This window comes from Carcharodon carcharias, chromosome 3, assembly GCF_017639515.1.
Source record: "Carcharodon carcharias isolate sCarCar2 chromosome 3, sCarCar2.pri, whole genome shotgun sequence".
Taxonomy (NCBI): Eukaryota; Metazoa; Chordata; class Chondrichthyes; order Lamniformes; family Lamnidae; genus Carcharodon; species Carcharodon carcharias.
This window is the reverse complement of record NC_054469.1, coordinates 14,443,722-14,467,364: the sequence shown is the minus strand read 5'-3', so window position 1 is coordinate 14,467,364 and position 23,643 is coordinate 14,443,722. Positions and strand designations below refer to the sequence as shown.

Below are 23,643 nucleotides of genomic sequence, written 5' to 3'. Positions count from 1 at the left end.
CCATCACCAAGAGCAAAACCAGAGGAGGAGGCCATTCAGCCCATCATTCCTGTGCCAGCTCTTTGAAAAAGCTATCCAATCCTTAACCTTCTTTGCTTGAAGGAGAATAATCCCAGCTTCTCTAGTAGCTCTACATAACTGAATTCCCTCAGCTCTAGTACCAATCTTGTAAATCTCCTCAGCACTCCGTCCAAAGCCTAGATATCCTGCCTAACATGTAGTGCCCAGAATTGGGCACCATACTCCAGCTGAGACCTAGCTAATATAAGTGTAACTTCCTTGATTTTGTACTCTCTGCCACTGTTTGTAAAGCCAATCCCATGTGCTTTTCAACTTGTCCTGTCACCCTTAAAGATTTCCGTTCATACACCCCCAGCTCCAGCTGTTCTGTCATCCTCTTTGCGATTGTACTGATCCCAGGGAACCATTGTACATGGAGAGGGAATCTGAGAGATTGCAGTCTGGTCAATCTCCCGCGCTGTAGCCTACGAAGGGTTAATCTCCAGCCAGAGTGAACCTTGAAACTGTAACAACCAATCTTCAGTCCCTCTCAGTCAGTTTGTAAGCTGCTGCTCCAGGTTTCACCCTCTCTGCTGTGCTGTGCCAAACCTCTTTCCAAAAAGTTTCAGTGAGGATGGAGATCACAGCTCCAGCCCAGGCGCTGACTTGTGCTGCCTGCCACTGCCCATTCCCTAACTCTGAGCAGTGGCCCTGTGGCCATTACCTTTGCTCAAACTGTATCGAGGGAACCCGGGCCAAGGGAATAGCTGAGGGTGCAGTGGGCTGCCCACTGTGCAGCAATACATTCCCTTCTGATCCCAGCCTGGAACCGAGTCCCGGTCTCCCCCGCCCGGACAAACCGGAGGAGGCTGCTGCCGTCTCGGACCCCGCTGCCGAGCTTCCCTCATCGGGAGGAGACCCAAAGGAGGCCAGAGTACTTGACAGCCCCAGCGAGCCGTCGACTGATCCAACAGAGAGACGGTGCCGGGAACATAACGAGGTTCTGGAGTTTTACTGTGAAGATGATGGAGAATGTGTGTGTGGCCCCTGTACAATAACAGGCAAACACAAAACTCACACCCTGATGAGCTTGGAGAAGGCAGAAGCTCAGATTAAGGTGAGTGAGAGGAATCAAAATGGTCCAATTAAATTTAAGGAGATTTTTAGGGTATAGTATAAGATCGAAATGAGAGAGAGTTCAATAACTTCAGTTAAGAGAAGTATGAGATAGTATTGAATTATAGAATGGTCACGGTACAGAAGGAAGTTTGACCTGTGGATGTGTATAAGACTAAAGGAAAGGGCTTATATAAATGTGAATAATAGCAGAGTTCCTACAGGCCAAGCTAGGTATAAAGAACAAAGGAAATAGAAAGAATTGCAAAAAGGGAATATGAGACAGACCTTGGCAGGGATATCGAGGGCAACTCTCAAAGATTTTTATTAGCGTGGTAAGGGAAAGACAGTGGCCAAGGGTAAAATCCAAACACAGCGAAACCAAAACTGAAAACAGGGAAATGGGACTTGCTAAATAATTATCCTGTAATTATTCACAATCGGAGAAGTACAGTACTGAAAATAGAACTGAAGCAAGGGATGAACTAACTAATGTAAATTAACAAAAGGTCATGGAGAAAATAACATGATTGATAATTGACAAAACTCCTGGGCCTGATGGGTACAACCTCAGGATGGTAAAAGAAGCAGATAAGCTTTATTGATGTGTTAGTGATGATCTTCCAAATTCTATCGATTCAGGAATTACCTCCTTGGATTAGACAATCACCACACTCACTTCATTACTTAAGAAAGGTGGGAGAGAGAAACTAGGACTTTACAGACTTATTAGGGACAGAATGATGAAGAGCTTGGATGAATTGATTAATAAGTATGGTTCGAGTGAAATGTAAACATTAGCATAGACTGGTTGGGCTGAATGGCCTGTTTCTGTGCTGTAGATCCTATGTAATTCCATGTGATTGGGAGAGGCAGCATGGATTTGTACAGGGTAAACATGTCGAACCAACCCTGCTGTATGCTGTTGGAGAGGTAACTAATGTGCTGGATAAGGGAGTGTCTATGAATGTTATTTGTAAGGACTTCCAGAAGGCATTCAATAAGGTTCCACCTAAGACTCTGTCCACAATAAATGAAAGTCTATGAAAAAGGGAAGAACCTTGTGATATGTCTAGGGTATTGGTTAGGAGAATGAAGACAAAGAGTAGGGACAATGGGTATGTGATTATGTGGTGTCCCCCAGGGATCTTTACCAAGGCTGCAGCTTTTCACTATAATTATAAATGACTTGGACGAGGGGAGAGAGGAATAGAGAGCCTTATAAATTAGGACTGTATTCAAAATCATGATAGGTCTGGATGGAGTAATTAGGGAGAAACTGTTCCCATTCTTGAAAGGATTGAGAACAAGAGGGTACAGATTTCAAGTAATTGGCAAAAGGATCAGAAGTGATATGAGAATAAACTTTTTCACGCAGCAACTGGTTAGGGTCTGGAAGCACTGCCTGAGGGGCGGTGGAAGCAGGTTCAATTGAGGCATTCAAAAGGAAGTTAGACAGTTACCGGAAAAGGAAGAATGTGCAGGGTTACAGAGAAAAAGCGGGGGAATGGTACTAGGTGAGTTGCTCATTTGGAGAGCTGGTGCAAACATGATAGGCTGACTGGCCTCCTGTGTACTGTCACCATTCAGTGAATTCTGTGAACTGTAAACTGAAGTTTCCTGATCAATCTAATGTAGTAAGTAAGTAATATAAACGGAAGCAGAGACGGAATATTGTATGATAAATTAAATAAGTGGGCAAAACTGAGCTAGATAAAGTAGTGCTGTGAAGAAGAGTCATACGGACTGGAAACATTAACTCTGTTTCTCTCTCCACAGATGCTGTCAGACTTGCTGAGTTTTTCCAGCATTTTCTGTTTTTGTTTTAGATGAAGTTCAGTATGGGTAAGTCCACTTTGACTATAAAGGTGATAGATCAGAGTATATTTGATGCTGTTAGATGTTAGGAACTGTGAAAGAGCAGAGAGATTTAGGGGTCCATGTAGAGAAATCACTAAAAACTAATGGACAGGTACAAAAAAAAAAGTGAGACTTAACCGTGGGTGTCATTAGAGTATTTGACCACAGGAGAGACAACACAACAGGCCCAACCCTGTCCTCACTGTTCAAGAGCAATGGAAATACTATTCCCCTTTCTAGTCCACAGGCTGACAGGGTCAGATACATGGGAGGACCATCACCTGGAAGTTCCCCTCCAAACCACTCACCATCCTGATTTGAAAATATATCGCCGTTCCTTCACTGTCACTGGATCAAATTCCTGGAACTCCCTCCCTAACAGCACTGTGGGTGTACCTACACCACATGGACTGCAGCAATTCAAGAAGGCAGCTCACCACCAGGGCAATTAGGGATGGGCAATAAATGCTGGCCCTGCCAGCGACGCCCACATCCTGTAAATGAATTTTAAAAAGGCTCTGAAGTTCACTGTGGCACCCCCATGGTCGACATTACCTCAGGAATCGAGCCTAGAAGCTTCCTGTATGGCTCAGCACTACTGGAAATCCTTCCAACCCGTCAGACAGATAAAGACAGGTACTCGGGCCACTGCACAGTGGCTGCATCAATTCCTTAACATGGTGGGTAGCACATTTGTCCCTGAGTCAGAGGGTCATGGGATCAAGTCCCACTTTACAGACATGAGAACAGAATCTAGGCTGCACTCTCAGTGTACTACTGGAAGCATTGCACTGTCAAAAACACTATCTTTTGATTGAAATGTTAAGCTGAGTTCCTGTCTGGCCTCTCCGACGGATGTAAACAGTCCTGTGGCTTAATTCGAACATCAGCTTCCAGTGACCTGAGCAATATTTATCCCTCACCTAATATAGTCATTTATCTCATTGCCATTTGTGGGACCCTGCGTTTAAAATGGGTGCTGAGCTTCCTACATTACAATTGTGACTAAATTTTGAAAAGTGCTTCATTGTCTGTGAAGCACTTTGAGACATTCTAAGGTTGTGAAAGGTGATATAGAAATGCAACTCCCAATTTGCTTCTTTACTGACAATCAAATAGTCCTGTCCAGTGACCAGAGGTAGACAGTATAATTCCGAAGAAAAGGCATTTGGACAGGAAACGTTAACTCTGTTTCTCGCTCCACAGATGCTGTCAGACCTGCTGTTTTTCCAACACTTACTGTTTTTATTTCAAATCTCTAGCATCTGCAGTGTTTTGCTTTTATTTTAGTATAGTCCTTGAATCACTATCTACCACTCTCTGTGGAATGACTTTTAATGTATGCTTCAAATCATCTTTCCTTTGAATTATTTAAACTGTCTTCATAGGAGAAATTGACAAAAGAAATTGAGAACCTCCGGATAATTCAGCAAGACTACCATTTCAAACACCAAGACGTGACAATATCAGAATCGGAAATAAAGGTAGAGTACGCACCCTGGGACAGGGTTTAAGACAAAACTTCTCTTCAGCTGAATGCTCAAGACATGAGAATAAGCTGCTTGCTTAAACTGACTGTCACCATTACTGAGACTAGCTTTCAAATCCAGATTTATTAATTGAATTCAAATTTCACCAGCTATCATAGATGGGATTTGAACCCACATTTATGGGGTTTAGCCTAAACCTTTTGATTGCTATTCAGCGCCATTACCACCATACCCACCAGCTCATACTTCATATGTATGCACGTGTTTATGTATTGTGATAATAACCCAAAGTTTAAATCCCCTGTGGACCAATTTGAGAATTTGAAATCATTTTCAAAACAAACTCAAAATGAAAAGCTGACATCAGTAAAAGTGGTGAAAATTTTGTTAGATATACATTAAAAAAAACTCAACTGGTTGATACACTAACACTCTTCTTGAGGAGGTAACTGGAGGTCCTTAACCCAATCTGGGCCTCTAAGTGACTCCAGGCCCACACCTTGGTTGACACTTCATTGTCCTCTGAAGTGGGTTACCAGGGCTTCAAGATGAAGGCCATCATCACCTTCTTAGGGGCAACTGGAACAGAGCAATAAATGCTGGCCATGCCAGCGATGTCCACTTTGTAAGTATGAATGAATACCTGGTGACTTGTCCAATTTAGAGACATCACAGTTCCGAATAAAATTTGCTTTCAATGACACCGATTAGAATCCTGGGCCTGGGTTTTTTTTATTCTTTCATGGGATACGTGTGACGCTGGGAAAGTCAGCATTTATTGTCCATCCCTAATTACCCTTCAACTGGTGGCTTGCCACACCATTTCAGAGGGCAGTTAAGGGTCAACCAGATAGCTGTGGGTTTGGAGTCACAAATAGGCCAGACTGGGTAGGGACGGCAGATTTCCCTCCCCCAGAGGACATTAGTGAACCAGATGGGTTTTTATGACAATCAGCAATTGTTTCATGGGTCACCATTGCTGAGACTACCCTTTCAATTCCAGGTTATTAATTGAATTTAAACTCCGCCAGCTGCTGTGGTGCGATTTGAACCATTGTCCAGAGAGAGAAGAGAGAAAGAGAGAAAGAAAAGAGAGAGAGAGAGAAATAAATGAGAAAGAGCAAAGAGTATCCATGAGAACCAAGCAGATTCCTAATGCAAAGTCAAAATCCCTAATCGGCTGGTGAGACATGAAGACACACACAAATGTGCATTTAATTAATCTCTGTCAGAGTGTGGACTTTCACTCTAGTACAGCAGAGGCTCTCTCCTGAGGGCAGGACTGATGAGTGTGTGGAGAGGGTAGAGGAAGTTTGGCTCTACATGTCCTGGGAGTGCCTGTTGAGTGCACACATCATTCAGCATGAGGAAGTGTTCTGGTCTCCACCTACTACCATTCCCTCATGTTGTGAGTGCAATATTCCCACAATCTTAGACAAAAAATTAATATAAAGCCGTGAAGATTCCAATGTGCTTCATCAAGTGATGGTTCCCACTTTGTCTGAAACCAATGATCCAGTAAAGTGCCTCCATATCCTAGGGTAACTGACCAGTTTGTAACCAGAACATGATTTGGAATTTCAGACACAAATCGATCAGCTGAAAGGAAATCTATCAAAGAAGTTCTCCGAGTGGAGGAAGAGCCTGGAGGAGGATGAAGACTATGCCCTGAAAATGATTGAAGAGGAAGGGCTCAAGGTGTTGTCAAAGAGTGTCAAATACTTTGATGAATTGAACAAGAGAATGCATCAAATTAGATTGATAGATGATGAAACGCAGAAACTGGTACATCTGGATCCCCTCTCATTTATCCAGGTACACTTTCAACAAACAGACTACCTGCTGCTGATCTGCTGCCTCCATTTTAAAACTCTCATTCTTATGTTCAAATGCCTCCATGGATTCAATCCAATCTATCTCCATGGACTCCTCCAGCCCTATAATCCTCCAAGGTCACTGTACCCTTCCAATTCTGGCCTCTTGTCATAGAGTCTTTCTTTTCTTTAATCATTCACGGGATGTGGGCTTCGCTGGCTGGGCCAGCATTTATTGCCCATCTCCAATTGCCCTTGAGAAGGTGGTGGTGAGCTGCCTTCTTGAACAACTGCAGTCCATGTGGTGTAGGTACACCCACAGTGCTGTTAGGGAGGGAGTTCCAGGATTTTGACGCAGTGACAGTGAAGGAACGGCGATATATTTCCAAGTCAGGATGATGAGTGACTTGGAGGGGAACTTCCAGGTGGTGCTGCTCCCATGTGTCTGCTGCTCTTGTCCTTCTAGGAAGTAGTGGGGTTGGAAGGTGCTGTTGAAGGAGTGAGTTGCTGCAGTGCATCTTGTAAGTGGTACACACTGCTGCCACTGTGCATCGGTGGTGGAGCGAGTGAATGTTTAAGGTGGTTGATGGGTGTCATAGGGCTGGATTTAATGGGGAACTGTTGTCCACGGGCCCCAGCTAAAATGTTGGGGTGAACCCTCTCCTGTTCGTGATGGCTGCAAGCAGCGCTAAGTGGCTGGCGGTAGGACATCTGCCTCTTTCTGGGGAGAAGATCCACCTCAGCGAGCTGCCAGCCCATCCCAGCAGCACCACCGGGAGGGGTGGTGAATGCTGGGACTACAACCAGTCTTGACAAAGAGGAGCCTGGGCTCAGAGATAAGCCCAGCGTTGGGCCAGGTTGGCAGGCCCCAGCAAGGAAGATGAGGGGGATGGGGGAGCAGTGTTTGAGAGGTGGGTGTGTGGGGGTTGCGGTAGATTAAAGAGTGGGGATAACCTTGGGGGTTTCTTCAGATGGGCCGAGGGGGCCCACATACGAAGTTCTCCCCCTTGCCCGTTTGCCTGACACTAGCCTGCACAGATAAAGTTGCCGGGCTTCCCACATGGTGCAGGTCTCCCCTCACTGCAGGCAAAATACCAGCGGTGGCAGGATGAGGTGCTTAAGTGGTCATCAATTGGCAACTTAAGGGCCTCAATTGACCCATAAGACCATAAGTCATAGGAGCAGAAATTAGGCCATTCGGCCCATTGAGTCTGCTCCACCATTCAATCATGGTTGATAAGTTTCTCAACCCCATTCTCCCACCTTCTCCCCGTAACCTTTGATCCCCTTACCAATCAAGAACCTATCTATCTCCATCTTAAATACACTCAATGACCTGGCCTCCACAGCCTTCTGTGGCAATGAATTCCATAGATTCACCACTCTCTGGCTAAAGAAGTTTCTCCTCATCTCTGTTCTAAAAGGTCTTCCCTTTACTCTGAGGCTGTGCCCTCGGGTCCTAGTCTCTCCCAATAATGGAAACATCTTCCCCACGTCCACTCTAACCAGGCCTTTCAGTATTCTGTAAGTTTCAATCAGATCCCCCCTCATCCTTCTAAACTCCATCGAGTATAGACCCAGAGTCCTCAAATGTTCCTCGTATGTTAAGCCTTTCATTCCTGGGATCATTCTCGTGAACCTCCTCTGGACCCTCTCCAGAGCTAGCACATCCTTCCTGAGATACGGGGCCCAAAATTGCTCACAATATTCTAAATGTGGTCTGACCAGAGCCTTATAAACCTCAGCAGCACATCCCTGCTTTTATATTCTAGTCCTCTTGAAATAAATACCCTCTACCTTCAAACCCACCAGTGGTGGAGCATTAAATCCAGCCCCTGAAGTCATTATTGCACAGAAGGAGGCCATTCAACCAATCGAGTCCATGCCAGTTCTCCCTAGAGCAATCCATTTGCTTTGTTAGCTGTACTCTCACCAAGTCCTGCCACATTCAAAGTTTTATACACATGAACCCCTTTAGAACTGTGCCATTAAGTCTATATTCCCTCTGTTCCCTATTTTATTCTGTATATCTGAATCATAAAGCAAAAATGGCACTTACCCTGGAGAACCCAACTGTCTACCATCCTACAGTCTGAAAGACAACCATTTGCCATGACTCGTTGTTTTCTGTCCTTAAGCCAATTTTTTAACCAAGTTTACACGGACCCTCATATTCCACAAGCCTCAATTTTGTTAACCAATCTTTTATGTGATACTTTATCAAACCTTTTTTTCAAATCATTAAACATCCACTGCATTCCCTTCATCAACCTCTTCTGTTACTTCATCAAAAAATTAAATCTGATTAGTCAAGCACAATCTGCCTTTTACAAATCCATGCTCTCTCCTTAGTAACTTAAACCTCTCCAAGTATCTGTTAATTATTTTTCCAGTACAGTCCCAATATCCTTCGCTGCAACATTGGCAGCTGTACCTTCAATCGCCTTGACCCTACACTCCAGAATTCACTCTTTAAACACCACTATCTCACCACGTCTCTCTCTCTCTTCTTGTCCAGATATGTCCTTATATAGGAAGGAAGAGGAGAAGCAATATAAACTGAATGGTACCATTCTAAAGGGTGTGCAGGAATAGAGAGTCCTGTGGTATACATTCAGTAATCTTTAAAGATGGCAGGACAAGTTAAGAAGGTTGCTAAAAAGGCATCCTTTGCTTTATAAATAGAGTCATAGGGAATAAAAGCAAGGAAGTTTTATAAAGGTAAACCTTTATAAATCACTCATTTGGCCCCAGCTGGAATCTGTCTAATTCTGGGCACCATACTGTAGAAAGGATGTGAAGTACTTAGAGAGAACGCAGAGGAGATTTACTAACGTTTGTTAGGATTTATTAGAATTTATTAGGATGCTGGAATTCAGTTATTTGGAGATTAGAGAAGCTGGGATTGTTCCCCTTAGAGCAGAAAAAGCTAAGAGGAGATTTAATGGGGTTGTTCAAAATTGTGAATGGTTTTGATGGAGTAAATTAGGAGAAAATCTTTCTGTTGGCTGGAGGTTCCAGATTTAATTTAATCAGCAGAAGAAGTGACATTCCCAGGTTTCATACAACTATTAAAAAAAATTACACAGCCAGTTATTATCAAAATTATTATTATAGCTATCTGGAAACTGCCTGAAAAAGTGGTGGAAGTAGATTCATTAATAATTTTCAAACTTGGTTAGGAGGGAGTTTCACAGGGCCTCTGGCAGGGGAAGCAGGGTTATTTGAATTACTCTTTCAAAGGGCTAGCACAGAAATGATGGGCCAAATGCCCTCCTTCTGTACTCTATCACTCCATTATTTTATGACGAAGTCAAATGTTGTTTGATTAAGCTCCTGCGAAGCATCCTTGGGCGTTTTGCTATATTAAAGGTTATTATATAAATGCAAGTTGTTGTAGTATGAGTCTTTTCCTGAGGCTGGTCATTATTAGAGCATTGCGAGTGTCAGCCAGCATTGCTGCTGGGGTCTCACACCATGTGCTCCTGTGCTACCTTAGGCTTGATGAATGGGTTCCTATGACTTGCAAGATACACTGCACTTGCTAATGTCAGTCTAACTTTGTTTTAGTTCACCGTGTATTAACTTGATGCCCTAACATTGCCTCTCTCTCTTTCTCTTCAACAGAAATCTAACCAGGTCCTTTCTCAGTAAGTTTCATTCAGTCGCACAGTAAATAATTGTTGCTGCTCTGGTAACTGTGTCTTTGTCTGTCAGTTAGGTTATTAAACTTAGCGAAAGAATTTGCCTCAATTTACAGTCCAATTTCAGACAGGTTCAAACCTGACTACCTGCTTCAGTTTCAGATCCTACATACAGGCGTCAGTCCCAGATCCTACATACAGGCGCCAGTCCCAGATCCTACATACAGGCGCCAGTCCCAGATCCTACATACAGGCGCCAGTCCCAGATCCTACATACAGGCGCCAGTCCCAGATCCTACATACAGGCGCCAGTCCCAGATCCTACAGAAAGACATCAGTCCCAGATCCTACATGCAGGCACCAGTCCCAGATCCTGTGTACAGGCATCAGTCCTGACTCCTATACACAGGCTTCAGTCCCAGACCCTACATACAGGCTTCAGTCTCAGATCCTACATACAGGCTTCAGTCCCAGATCCTACATACAGGCTTCAGTCCCAGATCCTACATACAGGTGTCAGGCCCAGATCTGATTTACACGCGTGCACCCAAGATGTTACATACATGCGCCAGTGCCAGATCCTACATAAAAGCTTCAGTTTCATACCTTCTAGAGATGCGTGAGCCCTAGGTCCTATATCGAGGTGCCATATACAGGAGTCAATGCTAGATTCTAAAGACAGGAGTCAAAGAACTCCAATAAGTTGGTTAAACATGATTTCCCTTTTACAAAACCATGTTGACTCCGCTTGATTGCCTTAAATTTTTCAAAGTGCCCTACTATAACATCTTTAATAATAGCTTCTAACATTTTCCCTATGACAGATGTTAATCTAACTAGCCTGCTTTCTGTCTCCCTCCCTTTTTGAATAAAGGAGTTATATTTACTATTTTCCAATCTAATGGAACCTTCCTTGAATCTAGGGAATTTTGGAAAATTAAAACCAGTGAATCAACTATCTCACTTGTCACTTCTTTCAAGACCTTAGGGTGTAGTCCATCCAGACCTCAGGATTTGTCAGACTGCAGCCCCAACAATTTACTCTATACCACTTCCCTGGTGATTGTAATTTTCCCGAGTTCCTCCCTCCCTCCCATTTCCTGATTTACAGCTATTTTTGGGCTGATGCTTGAGTCCTCAATTGTGAAGTCCAAAGCAAAATACCCGTTTATTTCATCCGTCATCTCCCTACTTTCCATGATCAATTCCCCAGATGCATTTCTATAGGACCAACGCTCACTTTGTTAACTCTTTTCTTATTTAAATATCTATAAAAACTCTTGCTATCTGCCTTTATATTTCCAGCTAGCTTTCTCTCACACTCTAAGTTTTGCCTCCTTATTAATCTTTTTGCCACTCTTTGCTGTTCTTTATATCCTTTCCAATCTTCTGACCTGCCACCTGTCTTTGCGCAATTATATGCTTTTTCTTTAAGTTTGATACTGTCTTTAACTTTTCCACTTAACCATGGATGGTGGGCCCTCCCCTTGGGATTTTACTTTCTCATTGTAATGTATACATTGTGTATTCTGAAATATCCCTTTAAATGTCTGCGCTGAACTTCTATTGACTTTTCCCTTAACCTCATTTTCCAGTTCACATTAGCTAGCTCTGCTTTCATGCCCTCATAACTTCCCTTATTTAAGTTTAAAATACTAATCTTGGATGCATTCGTTTCTCCCTCAAAATGAATGTAAAATTCAATAATATTATGATCACTGCTATCTAGGGGTGCCTTCATTAGAAGGTTATCAATTAATCCTATCTCGTTGCTGAATACCAGGTCTGGTATATCCTGCTCTCTGGTTGGCTCCAGAACGTGCTGCTCTAAGAAACTATCCCAAAAACATTCTATGAACTCCTCGTCTACGCTACCTTTGCCCATATGTAGATTAAAATACCCCATGATTATTGCTGTAACTTTCTGGCAAGCTCCCATTGTCTCTTCTTTTATACTCTGTCCTACTGTGTAGTTAAAATTGGGGGGGCCTGTACACCACTCCCACAAGTGACTTTTTGCCTTCGTCATTCCTCAACTCAACCCAACCCGCTTCTACATCCTGGTTTCCTGAACTTAGGTCGCCCCTCTCTAATGTGCTAATACCATCATTAATTAACAGAATCACCCCACCACCTTTTCCTAACTTCCAGTCCTTCCTAAATGTCACATACCCGTCAATATTCAGGTCTCAATCTGTCATCCTATAGCCATGTCTCTGTAATGGTTATCAGCTCATACTTAATTATTTGTATTTGCGCTATGAGTTCATCTGTTTTGTTTCGAATGCTACGTGTGCTTAGATACAGAGCCTTTAGTTTTGTCCTTTTATTATTTTTGTAGCGTCTGGCCTTATCTGATGATTTACCCTTAGATTTGTACTCTCTGTCCCTTCCTGTCACAGGCTGTTTATCATTTCCCATATTATTACCTGTCTCTCTTGCCTTGTCTCTATTCTTTGGTTTACCACATCTTCCCAAATTTGATCCTTTGCCCCGACTATTCAGTTTAAAACCCTCTCTACATCCCTAGTTAGGTGGACACCAGCCCCAGCACGGTTCAGGTGTAGACCATCCCAATGATACAGATCCCACTTTCCCCAATACTGGTGCCAGTGCCCCACAAACTGGAACCCATTTCTCCCACACCAGTCTTTGAGCCATGCGTTCATTTTTCTAATCTTATTTGTCCTAGGCCAATTTGCACGTAGCTGAGATAATAATCCAGAAATTATTAACTTTGAGATTCTGCTTCTTAATTTGGTGCCTCGCTTGTTATACTGACAATGCAGAGCCTCCTTCCTCATCCCGCCTATGTCATTGGTACCTACATGGACCACGACCATTGGATCCTCCTCCTCCCACTGCAAGTTCCTCTCCAACCCTGAGCAGAGGGGGTTACAGGGGAGGCAATGGTGTAGTGGCATCGTTGCTGGATTAGTAATCCAGAGATCCAGAGTAATGCCCTGGGGACCCAGGTTTGAATCTTGCCACAGCAGATGGTGGAATTTGAATTAAATAAAAATCTAGAATTAAAGGTCTCATGATTGCTGTAAAAACCCATCTGGTTCACCCATCCCCCTTAGGGAAGGAAACCTGTCCTTACCTGGTCTGGCCTACATGTAACTCCAGACCCACAGCAATGTGGCTTACTCTTAAATGCCCTCTGAACAAGGGCAATTAGGGATGGGCAATAAATGCTGGCCTCACCAGTGAAGCCCAAATACCATGAATGAATTTTAAAAAGATGTCCTGAACCCTGGCACAAAGCTGCCTGGACTCTCACTCTTTGCTACAGAGAACAGTGTCAATCCCCCTACTATCTGTATATATCTTTTTGCTCCCCCCACTTGGATGGCTTTCTGTACCACGGTGCCATGGTCAGTTTGCTCATCCACCCTGCAGCCCTCACTCTCATCCAAACAAGCTGAAAGGACCTCAAACCTGCTGGACAATAGCAGAGGCTCACACTCCTGCACTCCTGCCCTCTGGGTCCCCTTACCTGCCTCACTCGCAGTCACACCCTCCTGTCCCTGGCCACTGACCAAATCAGAAGACCCTATCCTAAGTGGTGTGACTGCCTCCTGGTATGAAGCATCCAGGTAACTTTCCCCCTCCCTGATGTGTCTCAGTGTCTGCAGCTCAGCCTCCAGCTCAATGACTCTGAGCCGAAATTCCTCAAGCCACAAACACTTACTGCAGACGTGTTTGCCCTGGATCACAATGTTATCCAGGAGCTCCTACATGCAGTAGCCTTGACACATCACCTCTCCTGCCATCCTTAATATGTTTTAAATAATTACTTAATTATATTAATCACTTATTTATGTAGCTTTCTTATATAGTCTATTAATTTTGCCATTAAATTGTGCACTATATTAAACCTCAGGGATAGAAGTTACCCACTTACCAGATACTCACCAAACAACTAGCTCCTTTCCCTGTAGTAGAGCAAAAACCAATTCCTATGGGATGAGGAAGATAGAAAGAGGAACCAGACACCTCCTTCATCCCCCTTCCACTGATTTCCCCTCTCACCAAACTCCAAGGCTTCACTCCGTTTCTCAGCTGCACTCTGTTTGCCAAGGCTGTACTAAAGAACCCTGAATTTGTAGTAAACTGAACTGGGGCTACAGTAAGCAGATTCAACCAGTTAGCTCATCAACTACTCAGCCCCTACAGCTGACAGTGAGTTTACCTTGTCTAAACTGCAACAAAGAACTTAGCCTGCTCACACAGTACTTTCCAGTTACTGCTAATTACAGACTAGAGTAGATTTTAAGAGCAAAATTTAAGAACAAAATTAACTCTTAAAGCTCCCCTCTCCCCAAACTCCAAGTCTTCACTCAGTTAGTTGGCTGCACTCTGCTTGCCATAGACAGGAGTCAATCCCAGATCCTAATTACATGTGTGAGCACCAGATCTTATACAGGCGTCAAAGTCAGGTCCTATATGCACACATCTGCCATGGATCCTACATACAGGAGCCAATCCCAGATCCTATATACAGGCATCAGTCGCCGGCTCCTATATACAGGCAATAGTCCCAGAGCATATATAAAGGTGTCAGTTCCAGATCCTATATATAGGCTTCCTAGAATCTATACAACTATAAAAACAATGCTCAGTCAGTTATCATGATCTGGAATGAGCTGCCTGAAGAGTGGTGGAAGCAGGGTTAATAGTAACTTTGAAAAGGGAATTGGATAAATTAGAAAGGCTATCGGAAGAACACGGGAAAGTGTGACTAGTTTGCCAGCGCTCTCAAAGACTTTATAATTTAGTGTCAGTGTAAAGATTAGCGGTGGGATAATATCTCATTAACCGTTGGATTGCTGCTCAGAAATGTTGAAAGAAATTTCTTTCCTCATTCATTACAGAATTTCCAAGACTCAGAATCCATCAGATATAGATATTCCGAAGCTCATCCTGAATCTGTACAACGCACCTGAACTTATCAAAGAGCGGATGAGTAATTCCTTCATCTACCAATCAGCCATTTTGGGAACCACAAGTAAGAGAAGGCAGCTTTCCTAAATACAAAGATCACGTGTAACCGGAGACAGTAACAAGTCTTCAGGAGGACAAAGACAGACTGGTGAAATGGGCACACATTATTTGGATTTATTCACTGAACGTGGGCATTGCTGGCTAGCCCAGCGTTTATTGTCCATCCGGATTTGCCCTTGAGAAGATGGTGGTGAGCTGCCTTCTTGAACCGCTGCAGTCCTTGCAGTGTGGGTACACCCACAGTGCTGTTAGGGAGGGAGTTCCAGGATTTTGACCCAGTGACAGTGAAGGAGCAGTGATATATTTCCAAGTCAGGATGGTGTGTGGTTTGGAGGGGAACTTCCAGATGGTGGTATTCCCATGTGTCTGCTGCCCTTGTCCTTCTAGATGGCTTGGAGGGTGCTGTTGAAGGAACCTTGGTAAGTTGCTGCAGTGCATCTTGTAGATGGTACACACTGCTGTCACTGTGTGTTGGTGGAGGGAGCAAATGTTTGCTGATGAGGTGCTAATCAAGCGGGCTGCTTTGTCCTGAATGGTGTTGAGCTTCTTGAGTGTTCTTGCATTCATCCAAGCAAGTGGAAAATATTCCATCACACTCCTGATTTGTGCCTTGTAAATGGTGGACAGGTTTTGAGTAGTCAGCAAGTGAGTTACTCATTTCAGAATTCCCAGCCTCTGACCTGCTGTTGTAGCCATGGTATTTATATGGCTGGTCTAGTTCAGTTTCTGGCAGATAAAGAATTAAACGATCCATTGTGTGGGGAGAATGGAGAGATTCAGTATAAACTAAATGGCACAATTTTAAAAAGAGTGCAGGAGTTTATGTACACGAATCTTTGAAGGTTGTAGGACAGGTTAACAAGACTGTTATGAATGTATTTGGAATCCTGGGCTTTAAAAGTAATATTGAGTACAAAAGCAATATACAAACCTTTATAGAACACTGGTTAGGCCTCAGCTGGAGTACTGTGTTCAATTCTGGGCACCGCATTTTAGGTTGAGATTTACCAGAATCTTAGCATGAATCAGGAGTATCTGAGCAGAGAATGTTAAGATGGAGGTGGTAAAAATCATGAACAGTTTTGATAGAATAAATATGGAAAAACCATTTTCACTGGCAGAAAGGCCGCTAACCAGAAGACACAGGATTTGCAAAAGAATCAGGTTTCTTTTTTAGTCACTCACGGGATGTGGGTGTTGCTGGCTGGGCCTGCGTTTATTGCCCATCCCGAATTGCGCTTAAGAACTGAGGGCATTTAAGAGTCAACCACATTGCTGTGGGTCTGGAGTCACATGTGGGCCAGACCAGGTAAGGATGGCAGATTTCCATCCCTAAAGGGTATTAGTGAACCAGTTGTCAAACACTAGATATGATTCCGCAATTGGACATTTGCTAAATAATCTTCAATGTGCTAAAAAAAATTATGCTGAAAACCAATTTAAGATTGTCAGTTGGGCTCACAATGGGGCGCATTTGCGTGTGCTGGAAGCTACACATATTAATACATGGAGCCCTGTTCTTTGCAGACAGAAAGAATATGTACACACATTGCATTTGTTTCAGCTAAACAAAATAAATGACAGCCATTCGCTGACTCATTCCTCAGGGCAATGCCTTGACCAATTAAGGTCAAGCTGCCTGGTTTAAATTTCAAACAATGCTTGGCAGATAACTGTCAAGTCATCATCAGTGGTGCATTCTCCATATCAATGCCACTTGCCAACCAGTTAACACTCTCTTCACGTATGGTATAAATTGTTGTTTTCCCCCTTACTTTGGTATTCTTGCGAGTGTACTGTTGAGTGCAAGATGAAAAGCTTTGACGTCTCTTCTTTCAGCAAAACTCAAGTTCTGTAGTATCAAATAGCTATTCATTTATGATTATTATTCTATATCTACATATATCTAGATTTGCCTACATATTTCTTCCTCCAATTCCCTTCCACTTTTTGATGGAATTTGCCCGCACTCTCCCATTGTTACACCATGTCTGTCTGGTAAGAGGCGGGGAGCAGATCAATGTGATTGACAGATTCACTTGTTGATAGATTCACTGGTGGCCTTTACCTTTGAGACACCTGTTGGTGGGATGAACATACAACAGCTTCTGACCACTTTGTGTTTCTCTCCCCCCACCAGATCAGTGGTCGATGCTGACTCTGGATCCAGACTCGGCGTACTGGCTCCTGAATGTCTCCGATGATGAGAAGACAGTGATGTTCGGGTACATGGGAGAGAACTCCTGGCACAACTCCAAAATGTTCGAGAACATGCACCAGATCCTGTGCTCTCAGAGTTTCACCGCTGGCTGCCACTCCTGGGATGTGAAGACTGGTGGTGTTGCCTGGGGGGTGGGTGTCGCTTACGGGACCATAGACCGGGGAGGGCTGGAATCTTACTTCACCAACAGCACTAAGTCATGGTGTTTATATTTCTATCGTGGTTTTCTGACGGCTTGTCAGAAGAACCAGCAGACTTACTTACTGAAGTACCCAGCTATTAGCAGGATGCGCACCCAACTGGATTACGAGGCTGGGACCGTGTCCTTTTACCAGGTCAGTGAGCATCAACGACACTTACACACATTTAAAACCACCTTCACTGAACCTGTATTTCCAGCATTCTCTTGTTCGGGAAATTCCTCCATAAAACTGTTAAAATGAGATATTAAATGAAGGCCCCAGTGGTAATTTTAACCCAAACTCACCAAGCGGGAAAGACAAGGGATCAGATGGAACATTTCGCATTCCACCTGATATTGCTGTCTGGTTATTTCAATAAACTCTGCGGGGGGAGGGGATGTGAACCCAGAATCATACCCAGACCCATCAGGGAATTGATGGGCAAGTTACATTAAAATTGCCCCAAAAATGATCTCGCTGACTGTTTTGATCTCTGACCGATACATACCCATGACACCAATCAATTCTCCATGACTTTCCATCCAAATGTATACTTGGCAAGTCACATTTTGGTGGCTGCTTTGATAAAAACTTATTATAATAGCACCTTTAAAGTCCCAACGCACTTCACAGGAGCAATACAAAACAAAATTTGACTCCAAGCCACATAAGGTGTTATTTGGTCAGATCTTGATCAAAGAGGTAGGTTTTGAGGAGCAACTTAAAATAGAGGTAGAGTGGTTTAGGGAGAGAATACTAGCGCTTAGAGACTTGTTAACTGAAAGCATGGCCACTGTGGTAGATTAATGAAAGTGGGGATGCTCAAGAGTCCAGAATTGGAAAAGCGCAGATATCTCGGAGGGTTGTGGGGTTGGATTAGTTACAAGTAGAGATAATTACCTCTCACTTACACATCTTTTTGGCGGCAGTCAGTATTTGATGAGCTTTTTGATCTCTGAACCACACATATCCCTAGGGACAGTCAACTCCAATGAGACAGAGAAAATGCCCACCTTCCTCTCCTGCTGCTTTGGATCGATCAGGAAAATGCAATGAGCACCAAACGTGAAGGAAGATTTGAGAGCTTGGAGGTGAATGGGATAGAGTGTGGGGGGAGGGTGTGGACTCCCTCTTATGACTGTGGTCTCCACCTTGTCGTTTTTCCACACTGGACATTTCAAATGACCAGGACAATCTGCCACGAAAAGACAGCAAGGTGGCACCATTCTGTCAGAAATATTTACAAAGCTACAGATGAGATTGGAGATCTAGCATTAGGAGATTGGTTGAAAAGCCCTTTTTCAAATGGATTAGGAACTACGGACTCCCCCATATAAATGATTCTATATAACATCAGTAACTAGTGCTCACACTGATTCCTTACTGGATGCATGCTGGTAACATGCTGCTTATAGGCAAAGGGACTCATTGTCCTGTATAAATTCCACACTATTAAAAACCTGTAAATAGAACATTCCTACTATTCCCAGACTCCGTGACATCCGAGAACTTTACTCAGCTTCATCTCAATCTGGTGCAACGAAGATTTGTGGGTAGAATAGTTCACACTGGGGTCAAATATATGAGGTGGGTGGGTGCGGGGTTGGGGGGAGCGGTTTAAGTTCCTGAAGAATCTGTTCTTGATGATCTATTGATGTGTTGATAATAGTTATCGCTAACTTTGATGGGAGAGGAATCTTAATATATACAAGAAAACATTAAGCGTTTGATATGAGTTGATCACCATTCCAGTGACCAGTCTGGATGAGGTGGATTTTTTTGTTTTACTCCATCACTGTCCCTTTAACTGATTGTGTGATCAGCAGATTCCTCTTCTCCAGGTATTTTTACTGATGGTTTTATCAAGTAATCTGCAACATGTTCTGAAATGTTCTGTACCAGATTTCTGATATCAAGACTTTCTTTGGTAAATAAAGAGTAATTAAATGTATCGGGATTCTCTGTCTGCAGTAACTGTAAAACAGAGATCACAAAAAATCTTATTCAGTGCTTTTTACCCCCTTGATATTGTTTCATTGTAGTCTTCACTGTGTTCTGCAATGAGACTAGCTGTGAAGTGTCTCCTTTCATCAACCTGAAGACCATCTGCCAGTCAGATGGGAGTTAAGATATGAATGAGCCATCATCTAATTGAATGACAATACAGGCTTGAGGGGCTGAATGGCCTCCTCCTGTTCCTACATTCCATAGGAACATTCAAATAGGGAAAGTTGATTGGTCATAAGAAGAGGCCATTCAGCTTCTCAACCTGTTCCTCCCTTTAACGAGATCATGGCTGATCTATATTAACTCCATCCACGCACCTTGGCTCCATATCCTTCTATGCTCCTGTCTAGCAAAGATCTATCATCCCAGATTCAAGATATTGGGAGAGTTCCATACTCCTACACCCTTTTTATGTAAAGCATTCCCCAACTTCCCTCCTGAATGGCCTGGCTCTGATTTTAATGTTACCACCTCTTGTCCGCGACTCCCCACTTGTGGAAAAAGTTTCTCTCTAACTATCCTACCAATTCCTTTCAAAAACAGCCCGAACTTCGCCAATCAACCTTCATAAGTGAAGTTTCTCAACCCTGGAACCATTCTCCTGAATCTTTTCTGCACCCTCTCTAATGCCTCCACATCCTTCTTAAAGTGTGGCACCCAGAACTGGATGCAATACTCCAGCTGAGGCCAAGCTAGTGACTTGTAAAGTCAGCATAAACTCCTTGCTCTTGTACACTATAAAATCTGGGAATTCCTCTCTGACTCCCAAAGGTTGATTAAAATGATTGACCATGAGGCACATAACCAACTTTCCACCTACCTTCCCTACATAGTGGTATCAGCCTCAGCAAGAAATTTCTCCAACTCCTTCATTAACTGTTTCAGTGAAATCTGTACTCACCACAAAAGCCAGTAACCCTTTCCGCCAGTTGACAACCCTATGCTCAAAGAATGACCTCCTGACATCTGACCTGGTCCTATGCTTGCACAGCTTATAAACATCAGCCCATTCGCTTTCCCAAATGTCTAGTTAAAACAGTCAGTCCAGACACAATCTAGACCCTTCAATTGAATCTACCCAAAATTTATGCTTGTTTAAAGTAATACAGACCCAGCTCCCCAAGCCTATAATCTGGGGATTGTTGTGTTGACCCTCCAACGAATCTATTCCAGGACCTCAGCATGTCAGGGGACATCACTGGATGGTATTTGATCGCAAGGACAACAGATCGAAAAGCCTAGTCTCTCCAATCTTTCCTCTTAAGACACCTGAGACTGGTAGTCATACCTCGTGATCACCTCCAGTGCTTGCTTCTTGGCCACCAAACTGGACACACTGCAGTCTGATCTTTGGTCACTTGGTTAATTTGTATTCTTCTCTTTCACTTCTGTCCATTCAATGTTCCATTGGCTTTGCTGATTGCTGCTCTGCGTTGGCTAGACACCTCTGAACATCGGATCTAAGACTCCTGGGTCTCAGCTTCATCCTCAACTATATTCACATTGTCACAGAATCATCAAGAGGAGGCTATCATGTCTGCATCAGCTCTTTGAAAGAGCTATTCAATTAGTCCCATTCCCTTCGTTTTTCCCCATTGGCCTTGTAACTACTTCCCTTTGAAAGTTAGTATTGAATCTGCTGCCTGAAAGGATGTGGAAGCGTGTCCCAGAACATAACTCACTGCATTAAAAAGTCACATCATTCCTCCCCCTCCCCCCACCAGCTGTTTTGCCAATTATCTTAAATATATGCCCTCTGGTGATTGAAAGACCCATCTCCATATCTAAACCCTTCAACCCAGTCACTGAACACAAATTCTCTGGTGATCCCTATGAGTAATACTCGTGTTTCCATTAACTTCAATTGTCATTGTTCTTACCAAATACACATTTGGTCCACCTCATTCTGTCCTTTCCAAGTTGCCATTTCCAATTCCATTGTTGATTTGAATAGAGTCTTTTGAAAGTCTGATTGCTTGGCATTTCTGAATTCAGGTCATTGATAATAAATTAGAACCACTAACTGTCCCAGTACCTTCTCCATTTTAACATGACTACTCTAAATAATCGTATTATCCCTATTAGCATGATACAGTCCCATGGTCTATACTGACTCACCCCACCACACTTTTGAATTTAATTAGTAGCACTTTGTGAGAAACTTTTACCATGGTAACTTTTGACCAAGAATTGCATGAAAGAGCCCTGCCAATCATGAAGTCAACAGAACACCCTTTCAGTAACTGTAGTTCTACACGACATGGGGAGATGATCATACAAAACAGAAGCCACATAGATTCAAAAGTATTTCCATTGGACTTGCTCAGGACAGCATTATCAGCTACTTCATCAATAGCCTTCTCTTTGTTAAAGTTAGAAAAAAAGGCTTAGGTTCATTCACAGGTTCTCCAATAACAGAGCAGCTTATATTAGCCTACAGCAGGACCTAGATAACATCCAAATTTAAGATTAATTTTCCAAAATATCCATCATTCTATACATAAACCATCTGAACCCCTCGACTAGATTCCAGTCCGTAACTCACTCCCGAGTATCCATGCAAAAATTAGTCTTTTTTGGATTGGCAGGGTGTGACGAGTGGAGTCCCGCAAGGGTGTATGATGGGGCCTCAACTTTTTACGATTTACATCAATGTCTTAGATGAGGGGAGTGAAGGCATGGTAGCTACATTTGCAGATGACACAGAGATAGGTAGGAAAGGATGTTGTGAAGAGGACATAAGGAGGTTGCACATGGATATAGATAGGTTGAGTGAGTGGGCTAAGATCTGGTAAATGGAGTTTAATGTGGGAAAATGTGAAGTTGTTCACTCTGGCAGGAAGAACAAAAAAGCAGAGTATTACTTAAATGGAGAATGGCTTCATAATCCTGAGGTGCAGAGGGATCTAGGTGTTCTAGTACACCAGTCACAAGTTAGCATACAGGTACAGCAAGTAATTAAGGCGGCTAATGGAACGCTATCCTTTATTACGAGAGGGATTGAACATAAACGTAAGGATGTTATGCTTCAGTTATACAGGGCATTGGTGAGACCATACCTCAAATACTGTGTGCAGTTTTGGTCTCCTCATTTAAGGAAGGATGTAAATACATTGGAGGCAGTTTAGAGGAGGTTTACTAGATTGATACCTGGAATGAGTGGGTTGTCTTATGAAGAAAGTTTGGGCAGACTGGGCTTGTTTCCACTGGAGTTTAGAAGAGTGAGGGGTGATTTGATTGAAGTATACAAGATCCTGAACAGCCTTGACAACGTGGACATTGAAAGGATGTTTCCTCTTGTGGGTGAGTCCAGAATTAGGGGGGCACTGTTTTAAAATTAGGGGTCGCCCTTTTATGACAGAGATGAGGAGAAATTGTTTCTCTGCAGGTTATGCGACTTTGGAACTCTCTGCCTCAGAAAGCAGTGGAGATGGGGGTCGTTGAATATTTTTAAGGCAGAGGTAGATAGATTCTTGTTAGGCAAGGGAATCAAAGGTTATCGGGGTAGATGGGAATGTGGAAATCGAAACACAAGATCAGCCATGATCTTATTGAATGGTGGAGCAGGCTCGAGGGGTCGAACAGTCTACTCCCCTTCTTACTTATGTTCTTATATATAAACCATCCAAACACCACAATTAGATTCCAGTCTGTAACTCACTTCCGAGTATCCATTATTCTAGATATAAACCCCCGAACCCCTTGATTAAATTTGTCCATAACTCACTCCCGGGTATTCATTATTCCAAATATAAACCACCTAAACCCCTCAATTAGATTCCAGTTTGTAACTCACTCCCGGATATTCATTATTCTATATATAAACCACCTAAACCCCTCGATTAGATTCCAGTTTGTAACTCACTCCTGGGTATTCATTATTCTATATATAAACTACCCAAACCCCCTCAATTAGTCTATAACTCACACTCGACTATCCATTATTCTATATATAAACATCCCAAGCCTCTCAATTAGATTCGTTAGCCATCATTATATATTCGTAAGTATCTGTTTTTAAAGGGCACTTTGAAATATTAGTTCCATTTAGGAAGGATTATTTTTGTGGCTTTAAATGGAGTTCACAGAATCACACAGTGCAGAAGAGGCCCTTCGGCCCATCGAATCTGCAACAACACGTGAGGAACATCTGACCTACCTACCTAATCCCATTTACCAGCACTTGGCCCATAGCCTTGAATGTTATGACATGCCAAGTGCTCATCCAGGTACTTTTTTAAAGGATGTGAGGCAACCTGCCTCCACCACCCTCCCAGGCAGCGCATTCCACACCGTCACCAC

At 43.2% G+C, this 23,643-nt stretch overlaps 1 protein-coding gene across 1 annotated transcript; it reads left to right on the top strand.

Moving 5' to 3' along the window:
• The first annotated feature begins 634 nt into the window (after positions 1–634).
• Positions 635–19,462, top strand: LOC121275811 (E3 ubiquitin-protein ligase TRIM7-like). Its single transcript, XM_041183448.1, has 8 exons — positions 635–1,117; positions 4,365–4,460; positions 6,051–6,281; positions 9,908–9,930; positions 14,802–14,935; positions 17,072–17,487; positions 19,237–19,261; positions 19,377–19,462. The coding sequence occupies exons 1-8, from the start codon at positions 635–637 to the stop codon at positions 19,460–19,462; spliced, it is 1,494 nt and encodes a 497-aa protein (XP_041039382.1).
• Positions 19,463–23,643: the final 4,181 nt, after the last annotated feature.

Excerpts from the sequence above, each read along its gene's own strand:
- LOC121275811 (XM_041183448.1), top strand. The coding sequence starts at position 635 with ATGGAGATCACAGCTCCAGCCCAGGCGCTGACTTGTGCTGCCTGCCAC. Across the intron at positions 1,118-4,364 it reads AGGCAGAAGCTCAGATTAAG|GAGAAATTGACAAAAGAAAT; the intron begins GTGAGTGAGAGG and ends CTGTCTTCATAG. Across the intron at positions 6,282-9,907 it reads ATCCCCTCTCATTTATCCAG|AAATCTAACCAGGTCCTTTC; the intron begins GTACACTTTCAA and ends TCTCTTCAACAG.